Below are 12,667 nucleotides of genomic sequence, written 5' to 3'. Positions count from 1 at the left end.
GAGTAGTAACGAGTGATGATGTGGAACTACGCACACACTCGCAGTTTCATTCATCAAATATTTCAGTAACACATGCAGTGTTGGCAGCGCTCACCTCAGCCAGTACTTTCATGTCTTCATGAAAATAGACGATGTAGAGAATTAGTCAGAAAGCACAACTGACCACAGTATCGAAGCGTACTTATTTAGTCAAGAAAAATACCCCAGTGGGGGACTTTTACCTGACTGCATTTAATGGGAAACACTATTAAAGAGCTCTGCTCAAACAATCTTAATCATCATCCAATCGTTTAAATATTTGCTATAGTTTGGGAGTTTTTGACGACCTCACTCTGCAGATTAGCGAAACGAGCTTTGGAGCTGCAGTGCAAATGCGGGCACTAGTTTGGGTGAGGATATGCCTTAGGTGGAGCAAGTAACCGCAGTGACTGATTGTGAGATGCTGATGGACTTGTCTGTCACGGCAAGCTGTCCTCAACAGTCAAATACTTGAAGCTTTCTTTGGATGAAAGTTTAATTTCTTTTGCTTCACATGCCGGCAATGTCACGCTGCAGCAAGGTAGGTGGATTATGTCTGACTAGAAATCTGAAAGAGGATTCATCAGAATTACTGGAACCAATATTTAATTCCTCATTTTTCTCTCGATGTTTCTGCTCTGATGTTTGATAGCAGCGTCTTTCAGTTTGGGCGAGGAGGATGTGTTGTGTTCACTGTACTCACTTTTACATTTATCCAGATGAATTAGCAGGACTGAATCGAATGTGTCGTCTTTGACTTGATCTGAAACGATTCTTATATATTTAAACATTAAAATAACCTTCATAGCAAACCTCAGACATGAATTCAACTTGTGAACCTGTAACTGCTTGTGAAAGTCGTGGACTTTCAGAATTGAAATGAGGTGTTTTCCCTTCATTTTAGTGCAGCTGTTGGAGTTTTAACAGTGAAATATGAGAAATGTGATGCAGGTTTATGTTATACAGCACTGTTCACTTTTAATACAGGGAACAACAGATGGGTGTCCGAGGTGGGGCTTGTGAAGTCTGCTCTGTGTGAAGGGTTGCTGTGTGCTGAGATAAATAGCCACATAAGTGAAAAGGCAGGCACAGTGAGAAGATTGAGAGAAAAGCCCTGCATGTCAGTGTGTGTGTGTGTATGTGTGTGTGTGTGTGTGTGTGTGTGTGTGTGTGTGTGTGTGTGTGTGTGTGTGTGTGTGTGTGCTGAGTGCAGTCAAAGTTTCACGCTGATGCCAAAAAGCACATTCCTGGCAGCTTCCAGAGCATCTGTCAGATGCACCTCAAGAACATGATGCAGCAGAACGCCCTGAGATTAAACCACACACACACACACACACACACACACACACACACACACACACACACACCTAACCACAGCTCCGAGAGGGCTGGGAGGAAAAGGAGGATTGTCATAGCATTGCCTTATTTAGCACTGGTGGTGATTGACGTCTCCCTCCAGCCAGTGATATGCTGACTATGCCCTCCTGGCTGTGCTCATGTTAACACTGCATTACATTAATGCTCAAAAGTCACTGAAGCTGCGGCACGTCCCTGAGCCAGCGGGCTGCTCTACATTTCACTCTCGTGCATGGCTGATATTCCTCTCTGTCAAACCCTGGGGATAAATGTCTGTGAGTCCAAGGGCAACGAGAACAATGCTACCTCTGTGCTGCTCTGCAACCAGGGCCGTGTGCCTTCTCCCTCAGTCCATCACACTCTGCAGGTTTGTCCCCTTGGTGTGGGAAACCAGCAGTCAGCAGCTCAAGTGTCAGCTGTTGGTCACAGGATTTCATCTTTCATTTGAAATTAAAAATTCAGTTGTGCAGAAAGTGAAACATTGTAATGACGTTACAGTCTTACAGCCTTGCACGCTCCATCGACCTCTGGATAAACTAAGGCTTCAGTCACATGGGCCTAGAGACGAGTTGGTGACCCCTGGCAATCTCCAGTCGCTAAGGAAAAATGTGTATTCCCCAAGTGGGTGATGACTTGTTGCTGCCCCTGCGTGAAACTGCCTGCAAAGAGGGCTTTGTTTGCACCAAAAACATCATTGCAGTAGCTTCAGTTGCTATCAGATTGCCATGGTTGCCGGTTTACAACACTTGCTAGCTAACCATTGAACGGTTAGCTAACCTAATGAATATTTCTTAAACTTTGTTTTGTATTTGTAGGTTTATACATCATGCTAACACGTGTTAAAGATTACAACATTTTTGCAAAGCTGGGCTCGAGTGATTTCATCGATTCTGGACTCTGTGTAGCAGCCGCCATCGTGTTTCCTGGAGCCAGACTTACTGCTGACTTAAGCTTCACACGTGTTCTCAGTGGAAGTCGCTCTTTGCTCTTCACCTGCTAGCTTAAGCTAAATCTTTATTAAGCCTGTCCAAAGGTCCCACACGTTACACTCCGATGAGTCATGCTTCATCTCATCACATTTCCATCTTCCACGTCCCCATCCTAAACAATTTGCATCATGTGCTTTAATGCATATACGACCAAGCAGCAGGGAGGAGGTTAAAGGTCCGAGCTGGTGATTCTGTCGAGATGCAGAGGAGAGCTGTGTCGTGAAAATCCCATCTGAAGAGAGAAGCCGATATATGATTCTCTTAATCTGATTGCATTATGTGTAATTCATGGCTTCAGTTCTTGCCCTGTCTGTGTTTATTTATGTTGAATGGCGTTTATGTAACGTCTGCATCGTTTTCAGCGAGGCTGACTGACTGCTGATCACTACAAAGATGCTGTTTCACAGCGACTTCTTATGTAACCGTGTGGTCTCTCTCTCTTTCTGCAGGCTCTGCTGGAGGCAAATGCATGCTGCAGACGCCTTTTGGGCTTCAAATCAGCAAACGGCACTGGAATGACGCACCCCTGGCTAAAAGGTCCGTGTGTGTTTGAGTGTCTTTGTACGATACACTTCTTGTAATCATGTCTCCAGTTCATTAAACACCAGGATGAAAATGCATTTCATGGTTCAACCTGACGTGTGTTAGGTCTTTGTGCTTCTCCTCTCTGATGTTTACCTGGCTGTGGAACGAAAAGAATGTGTGTGTGGGCGAACAGCGTGATCCCACCTGTTGTGAAACTGTGTGTATGTGTTCCCGTGGCCCTTACACAGCATGCCACTCCCTCACACTGTGAACTTTGCCTCCTTACCACACTGCGTGGCCTTTACAGCTTAGTTTTGGGTGTGTGTGTTTGCCATCATGCATCACGTGAGCTGGACAGGAAGATGAGAATGTTGAGAGATAAATTGAGGGAGATGAGTGACAGGAGGAAATGAGGAGCATCAAATCTATTGTGTTGAGGGCTTGGTTTAGTGGGTGTTTACTCTGATCGGAACAGATAAAGTGAAAGAAAGGAAGTACATCAAAGTGTTTGAAGCTTTAAAATTTATCTTGAGCTGTTGGTGAAGTGACATATATACTAGCTGGGTATGTAGGTCCTTTCTGCAATAAAACATAGGTGTGGGGTTTCTTGCAAACTGAAACAGAGCTCACACAGTTGGCACTATTCACACGTCCTCAGTGCCACACATTTATTTTCTCGCACAGTGAAAAGAACAAATTCATACGTGGTAACGTCGACACTGACAAGACAGAGCAGGCAGCGTGTTGCAAAAGCAGCAGCGAGTGATCCTCACCAGCCGGGAGAAAAGCACAAATATCTCATCTGTTGCACTGCAGTTTGTTCCCCTGCATGCTGGTCGCAGTATATCACAGCTGAGAGCTGTTTCAGATTTGTGGTTAAACATATAGAGGGTTTCAATCACGCCATCTGATCCCCGTGTCGACTTTGTTCCTGTGGCATCACCAGAGTGTTTGTCCAGAATCAACACTGGAGCTGATGTCATCTGTTAGCATTAGCCAGGAAGTTAGCTAATGCTCTTAAAACATCACAAGAAAGCCAACTGGAGTAACCTAAATTTGGCTAACATGAAACCCAGGATTATAATATATTAGTTATAGCTCATAGATTAATAAAGAAAACACCTGAAAGTCTCATTATTTGTTCCAGAAGAGACTTTTATATCAACAAAGGTTTCCTACAAATTCCAACGCTATGACATCACAACGTTACAGTGTTGATCGTGGACCAGCGTTATTATGGTGATTATTAGGAACAACACAAATATGCATATTAGATACACAGTTTTAAACATGCTCCAAATCATCTATCAACTATTCTTGATGCATTCCACAGCTCACTCCATCTGAATAATCTGACAAGTGCAAGCTGGTGTTTCATGGCTTAATCCTAGAGAATATATTTGTATAATGAGAGACAGCATTTAGAACTGCTAGAAAATATATAGTCCATCTATTGTAATATACCCTTTCACCACAGGGTTGAGCCTTTCAGGTAGTTTCAGGTGTAAACGTTAAGGCGCTGACTCTGCTAACAGTGACAGTAAGGATGATAAACGCTATATGAGGCTGATGCTAATGCTAAATTAGCACATTGAACAGAAGCAACCTGGGCTGACAGTGATCAGCAGATATTAGCTGTAGCTGCTAACACTATTTGGGATTGTATTCATGAACAGTATGTGTTCAAAGTAGACGGTATGAAAGATGGACCCATCCATCAGGTCTGAGAAATTAATGAATAATTTACTGTTTTTATATAAAATGCTAATTTCAGCTGGTAGAAAAAAAGCCCCTAAAAACTGATTGTACTAAGATTTACTAATGTGTTGGACTCGCAGGAACTGTTTTGGTGTGGATAAAAGTACTGCCAGTATTTACAAGATTATGTAAGATTTTCAGTTCAATTCAGTTTTATTTATACAGCGCCAAATCACAACAACAGTGTGAAAAACTCCTTTTAACAGGAAGAAACCTCCAGCAGAACCAGGCTCAGGGAGGGGCGGGGCCATCTGCTGTGATTGGTTGGGGTGAGAGAAGGAAGACAGGATAAAGACATGCTGTGGAAGAGAGACAGAGATTAGTTGCATATGTATTTGTGCAAATGAGTTCCTTTCTCAAGGTGAAAATATAAGGAGGAGAATATTGAAATCATACATGCAAACTGTGTGACACCCCCACCCTAACCACCCCTACTGTAACTTTTCAAAATCACCTATAGACCTAACCACACCCATGGCTGCTGTTTGAACATTTACAGATCTGAACTGATCTGTGCTAATGAGCTCAACTCGTCGTCTTTGCGATGGCGTCCTTGTCTCAGCAGATTGCCAGTTGGTTTTGTTCTGATTATATATAAAAAAGCAAGCTGACTTTGTGCTGAGTGTCTTTTTGTAACTGTTTGTGCTTCAGACCTGTGAGGCCGGCCTGAGAGTGTGAGAAGTTGATGTGAATTTCAGTTTAACTGAGTTTCTGTGTATGCAGTGTTGTTGTTTTACAGCTAATCGCTGTATTATCACAAACGGATTTCACGTTAATGCCGACTGGATTGTATTTTACTGCTAACCGGCAGCAAACAGACGGATTCGGCCTTATCGGTATCTCATCAGCATCTCGATGCACCAACGTCGCTTTGAAGCTGGTTGCTGACAGTGAGAGGTCACAGACCCAGCCGGTGCACGTCTTTGAAATAGTTACTTCACAGGTAATGAAATCACACGTTCCATGGACATCGTTGCAATAATGCGATGGTGTGGTCTGATCCACTGTTTTCCATAGTGCCAGCGTGAAATTAACGTAAGCATCACCGTTCACCTGAATTTCTATTTGAGCGTGCCCGACACATCAGTCGGCTAACACCTCGGAGCGCTTTTCATTTCAGTGTAAGAGTCAGGAAAATCATGGAAGCGGAACTATGATGGAGTGACACAGAAGTGGGTAAAGGTTCAACGTGAGCGCACGGCTGGCTGGACAAACACACACGTATGTTCTGTGTACACACACAAAGGGTCAGCTGTGGTGTGTGGTGATGATTATATCGAGTCTGCGTCATGCAATTTACGACTTCCCACCATCGAAACTGAATTCCGATGGAATTCCGGATCTCCAAGTCACTTCCTTCTGTGTACTCGCACCTGCCGCACACACACGCAGCCCACGCTGTGTGAGGGTGAACCACAGGCATGCTTCTAATGCTTCGTGTACTGTTCTGTTATTTGAGGACGCAGCATTTGTCTGCAGTGTGGCTGGCTTAGAGCTCTCTCATACAAACACTCTAAAATCCCGAGTGCAGATAGATAAGATGGATGGGAGGCATAGGTGGGGGTTAGCCTGTTGAGTCACAGATAGTATGATGACACTTTGAGTAGTGTTGCACTATGAATGATAGCACACAGGCATGAGGCGCCGTAGAGCCAGAGAGGCTGAAGGGGAAAGGAGTGAGCGGAGCGTGGACGCAGTGTGAGTGTTGGCGCTGTGTATGACTTATTGTTCTGTCTGTACTTTCCAGGTTTACACAGCTTGTTTTCATGTAATTAGGCCACTGAAAACTCTAAATTCTGATTAACTTTCTTTCCCTGTGTGGATCAAGTACTTGGAGCTTTTGCTTGAGTAGGAGTAACATCATATCCTAAAAATATGTTCTAGTATTATCACCATCAAAAGACACCAAAATAATGGCTGATATGTAGAATGACCCCCTTTCACATTTGTGTATGTTTTATTATAGTTGTTGATAGATTCACATGTTCATCACTTAAGCTGTGACTGAGGTATTATTACACCTTGATTGTATGTGGACACACCCACTCCAGGGGGAGCTACTGAAAATAGGCCATGAGTACAGTGTGTTTGGCTTAGGCCGGATTGAGTCACGCAGTTGGGATCAGTTTCCTCCGACCCAGGACTCCCAGTTTGAAGTCTCGTCTTTCACACTGTAAACGTCTGATGTTTTCCTATCCCAGAATTCATAGCGCAGCCCAGCCAATTCCAGTTTCCAACAATGGCGGCAGCTACTTGTTTTAATGTTACTCTTATTATTCTTTCTGGGTCACAAAATAAACTTTTAACATATTTTCAGAATGTAGCTGTGTAAACCTCAAATATCTCCTCGGTTTATCAAGACATCACATATTTGCAAAAGCGCTCCGACCTTTTCGGAGACGTCTGTTACCCACTAGCTCGATAGCAAGCCGGGAGCTCGAGGGTCTCTAGAGCCGGCGAGAACAGCGAACTCCTGGCATGTCGTTTTCTGACCCCCGTGGTCTTTGGCTACTTAGGTTAAACATGATTTATAAGTCACTTACACTTACTCATAACTTTAAAATGTTGTTGTTTGGCTTTTTTTTAGTATTTTATTTGTTCCTGAGTAAATCGGTTTGGCTGAGATTAAAGTTAGTTTTCACGCAGCTGAATAAACGTCAAACAGAAAACTGATTATCAGAAGTGTGAGATGCTCCAGAACTTACTCCGGTGTCCTGTTATATTTTAGATAGCAAGGAGCAGACGGCTGAGTTTATTAAACTTCACCAAAACAATCTGCAAATGTCATTAAAAGTTTTATAAACTATCATCTTGTCTTTATTTTTAGTGAGCACCTTAAACACTTAAAGCTGTAAGCTAATGATAGTTATATAAGAGCAGATGCTGCTGGTGCAAGAAGCGCTGCGCTTCACGTCCAATGATCTGATTAGTCGACTATCAAAATAATCGTTTGTGGCAGCCCTGATGTCCAGGCTGTTGTGACACCATCACATGGTGGATCACACTCGCTAACTCTTTATACAAAGATTGTGGTTCATTAACAGAAACACTCTGGAGGCAGACAGAGTATGGTACGGGCTGCATTAATGTACCGAGCCGCAGAAGGCTTCAGTGTTTTGTGCACCCACCATCCACCCAGCAGCTCCTTCTGCAGGTTCTTATGCTGATCTCCAGTCACGCATTTCATTCATGTTAAAGAGTTGCCTTCAAACATCATCCACTTGTCTTTCTTCTAAAGGAAAGCAGAGACATGGCTCAGATTTGAACTTTTGCCCTCACTCTCAGCCATATGGCCCGCTCATCCCGGTGAGCTAAACCAATGCTTTGTAATGTAACTGATAGAAACCAAATTTGGAGACGATGCTTGTTTTGTACATAAGTGGAGGATGAAACAGCTAAATGGCTGTTCTGGAAGTTTTTCCGTTTCAAACTGAGATCCGGTTTTCCTTGTGGAGGTCGTGTGCGTGTAGTCGGCGGTGCAGTGAAGAAGTTCTGCCTATTTTGCGCCGTTTCATTCCACCTCCTTACGTCTCGCAGCATTTTCTCTCCCCTCCTGGAGCCTGGAGTCTGTGAATGACTGGGTGTGGCACTGCTGTGTCTTTGCCCTGCAGTGCAACAACATCCTATTCAGGGGAACTTTATCCCCGCCTACAGGGGAAGGCGATTGGCAGCTTTACGTCTTCATCCTGTTCTTCCATTTTGTTTGTGCTCTCCGGTACGTGTGCATGTGTGGACACAGCCTCATTCCATCAGAAGGTGAATCTCTGCGGGAGTTAAAGCAGAGTTCAGCCTCATTAGTGAGAAACCCGCTCATCGCTCAGGCCACGCGTGTGCACGCGCTCTCTTCCCTCTGTTTCAGACACACACTCTTATTGAGGTCTGACCCAGCCGTGTGTGTTTGTAGTCATGGATCATGCTCTCTAATTGGAGACACAGCATATGTGCTCCTGCTCTCACCTTCTCCTTGTACCAGCCACCAGCTGTGTTTATGTTTACTGCTGTGGCCCAGATACTCCTGGAGACAGAAAGCTGTGGCTGGGACACACATTTGGAACTGGATGTCAGGCACGAGACCCAACTGAGTGAACATGTAACAAAAAGTGTTTCTGTGCTTCTGTTAGCTAAAGCTGGTCTTCCCTCATCATCAGTATTATCCACCCTGCCCCTAACACTGGAATTGTTCCTTCTGTCACTCCAGTTCTCAAAAAGCCTGCTGCAGATCCCAATCATTTTGAATATCAAACCTCCCCTTTATTTTGAAAATCCTTGAGAAAGTTGTTGCCTCCCAGCTTCACTCATACCTCAGTGAATCATCTCTACCAACAGTTTCCGCCCCGATCACAGTACAGAAACTGCTTTGTTAAGGATCACTAATAACCTCATCCTGCTTGATCTTAGCGTTTGATATTCATAACACCCTCCTGAGCAGATTAGCTTCCACTGGCATTAGTCACACCCCCCTTGCCTGGTTCACCTCATATCTCTCAGACCGCACTCAGTTTATCCAACTTCAATCACACTCTTCAAGTCTCTATCCTGTTTCTGCTGGTGTGCCCCAGGGTTCAGTATCAGGGCCTCTTTTATTCGTTATCTACAGTGGGGCAAAAAAGTATTTAGTCAGCCACCGATTGTGCAAGTCCCCCCACCTAAAATGATGACAGAGGTCAGTAATTTGCACCAGAGGTACACTTCAACTGTGAGAGACAGAATGTGAAAAAAAAATCCATGAATCCACATGGTAGGATTTGTAAAGAATTTATTGGTAAATCAGGGTGGAAAATAAGTATTTGGTCAATAACAAAAATACAACTCAATACTTTGTAACATAACCTTTGTTGGCAATAACAGAGGTCAAACGTTTACTATAGGTCTTTACCAGGTTTGCACACACAGTAGTTGGTATTTTGGCCCATTCCTCCATGCAGATCTTCTCGAGAGCAGTGATGTTTTGGGGCTGTCGCCGAGCAACACGGACTTTCAACTCCCGCCACAGATTTTCTATGGGGTTGAGGTCTGGAGACTGGCTAGGCCACTCCAGGACTTTCAAATGCTTCTTACGGAGACACTCCTTTGTTGCCCGGGCGGTGTGTTTTGGATCATTGTCATGTTGGAAGACCCAGCCTCGTTTCATCTTCAAAGTTCTCACTGATGGAAGGAGGTTTTGGCTCAAAATCTCGCGATACATGGCCCCATTCATTCTGTCCTTAACACGGATCAGTCGTCCTGTCCCCTTGGCAGAAAAACAGCCCCATAGCATGATGTTTCCACCCCCATGCTTCACAGTAGGTATGGTGTTCTTGGGATGCAACTCAGTATTCTTCTTCCTCCAAACACGACGAGTTGAGTTTATACCAAAAAGTTCTACTTTGGTTTCATCTGACCACATGACATTCTCCCAATCCTCTGCTGTATCATCCATGTGCTCTCTGGCAAACTTCAGACGGGCCTGGACATGCACTGGCTTCAGCAGCGGAACACGTCTGGCACTGCGGGATTTGATTCCCTGCCGTTGTAGTGTGTTACTGATGGTGACCTTTGTTACTTTGGTCCCAGCTCTCTGCAGGTCATTCACCAGGTCCCCCCGTGTGGTTCTGGGATCTTTGCTCACCGTTCTCATGATCATTTTGACCCCACGGGATGCGATCTTGCGTGGAGCCCCAGATCGAGGGAGATTATCAGTGGTCTTGTATGTCTTCCATTTTCTGATGATTGCTCCCACAGTTGATTTTTTCACACCAAGCTGCTTGCCTATTGTAGATTCACTCTTCCCAGTCTGGTGCAGGTCTACAATACTTTTCCTGGTGTCCTTCGAAAGCTCTTTGGTCTTGGCCATGGCGGAGTTTGGAGTCTGACTGTTTGAGGCTGTGGACAGGTGTCTTTTATACAGATGATGAGTTCAAACAGGTGCCATTCATACAGGTAACGAGTGGGGGACAGAAAAGCTTCTTACAGAAGACGTTACAGGTCTGTGAGAGCCAGAGATTTTCCTTGTTTGAGGTGACCAAATACTTATTTTCCACCCTAATTTACGAATAAATTCTTTACAAATCCTACCATGTGGATTCATGGATTTTTTTTCACATTCTGTCTCTCACAGTTGAAGTGTACCTCTGGTGCAAATTACTGACCTCTGTCATCATTTTAAGTGGGGGAACTTGCACAATCGGTGGCTGACTAAATACTTTTTTGCCCCACTGTATATTCCAAAAATATAATATCAATTGTCATTGTTATGCTGATGACACCCAGCTCTACATTTCCTCCTAACCTAATTCATCCCTCCCACTTACCTCCCTCTCTAACTGTCTTATGGAGATCAGATCTTGGTTCTTTCTCAAACTTAACAGTAATAAGGCAGAAGTCTTACTCGTTGGCACGGCCTCTACCTTAACCAGATCTCACAGTTTCTGCATTAATATTGTCATATTTGACAGTACTCTCTCATTCCAGTCTCACATTAATTACATAACCCGGTCTGCATCACTTACATAACATTAGCCGACTTCGTCCCTTCTTTACTCCCCATGCTGCTGCCGTCCTCGTCCAGTCTTATTACTTCCCGGATTGATTATTGCAACTCCCTCCTATTTGGTCTCCCCAGTAAGTCCGTCCATAAACTTCAGCTTCTTCAGGATCCTGCAGCTCGGGTCATAACTCGGACTCCCATAAGAGACCAGATAAGTCACAGCTCCAAACCTACTTGTTTAAACTGGCTTACTCACTTTAATACAGATTTTACTTGTTGTCAGTTTTAATCTATTGTAATCGACAGTTTCTTTTCTCTTTGTAAGGTGACCTTAGAAAGACACTCTTCAATAAAATGTATTATTATTATTATTTCCTTCTTACCTTCTTTAGCAGGTTGGACGGATAATGCTGAACCACAATTCACAGCAACACACTCTTTGACTGTTTCCATAAACATAAGCATGACCAACAAGGGATGCAGCTCATAGAAATGTTTTTTCATTGCATGCCATGACCCATACCTTAAAGTCACTTTATAGGTGAACTGTGAACATTACCTTTTTGTAATAACATGTGCTCTGTATGAAGTGGTTGCTGTGTGGGACAAAAAACAAATCCATAAAAGCTGTTATGAGTTACAGCAGTCGCTCGTTTATCGCAGGAGTTACGTTCTAAAAACAACCCGCGATAAGTGAAATCCGCAAAGTAGCCAACTTTATTTTTTACAATTATTATAGATGTTTTAAGGCTGTAAAACCCCTCACGACACACTTTACACACTTTTGTTAGACAGGCATGAACATTTTCACACTTTTCTGTCTTGTTTAAACTCTCAAAGTTCAAACCTTGTAGAAAATGAGTCCAGTATTACAGAAAGAAACCAAAGGAACCCGCAGGTGACGACGTTTCATCAACACTGTTGTTTGTTGGGGGAAAAACTTACAAACATGCAGTGCAGCACTTCAGAGTCACACTGCTAGGATCGAAGATTTATGTACAGTACACAAGCTGAACGCTTCTGTGCTGTACAGCAGACACGGCACGAGACTGACGGTGGTCTACAGCCAATCAGGACGCAGAACACAATGTGCTGGGAATAAAAACATGCAAAATTGCACAAAAAAAATCAGCGAAACAGCGAGGCCGCAAAGGTGAACCGCGTTATAGCGAGGGAGCGGCGTATATCAAAGTGAGTTCAGGATAAGCACACCATCAGTTGCTGTGTTGATGTGTTGGCTGCTCTCAGGATGATCTGTAACTTACTTCAGTCACAGAAAGTCTTCACAAAGTCAGGAGTTACACTACAACCTCCAACTACAAGTCTCATTCACCCAGTCCCACCCACACACACACACACACACACACACACACACTTTAGTGGATGTAGCCTGGGTCCAGGCTCAAGGATATTTCGGCATCCAGGCCGGACTTTGTATCAGGGATTGATCCTCTTCTGCTCCACCAGAGCCACAGCAGCTCCAACTATAAGTTTGGAGTTATGGTCTGTGCTGCGTGTTGCTGTCATTCACCATGAGCACGACCCGTGTCACCAC

At 44.0% G+C, this 12,667-nt stretch overlaps 1 protein-coding gene and 1 long non-coding RNA gene across 2 annotated transcripts in view; one reads left to right on the top strand and one right to left on the bottom strand.

Moving 5' to 3' along the window:
- LOC145421431 (uncharacterized) overlaps positions 1-12,667 on the top strand; it is a 57,714-nt gene that overhangs the window by 25,190 nt on the left and 19,857 nt on the right. Inside the window, exon 2 of the mRNA XM_080291762.1 lies at positions 2,813-2,900. Coding sequence (XP_080147888.1) covers positions 2,813-2,900 — 88 coding nt within the window. The remainder of the gene's footprint in view (positions 1-2,812; positions 2,901-12,667) is intronic.
- LOC145421432 (uncharacterized) lies at positions 4,337-11,512 on the bottom strand. Its single transcript, XR_013902794.1, has 2 exons — positions 11,135-11,512; positions 4,337-4,945 (listed from the first exon to the last, which is right to left on the bottom strand). It is a non-coding gene; the product is annotated as an uncharacterized LOC145421432 (long non-coding RNA).

This window comes from Astatotilapia calliptera, chromosome 17 (genome assembly GCF_964374335.1).
Source record: "Astatotilapia calliptera chromosome 17, fAstCal68.1, whole genome shotgun sequence".
NCBI lineage: Eukaryota > Metazoa > Chordata > Actinopteri > Cichliformes > Cichlidae > Astatotilapia > Astatotilapia calliptera.
The sequence above is the reverse complement of the archived record's forward strand: the minus strand, read 5'-3'. Positions and strand labels throughout refer to the sequence as shown.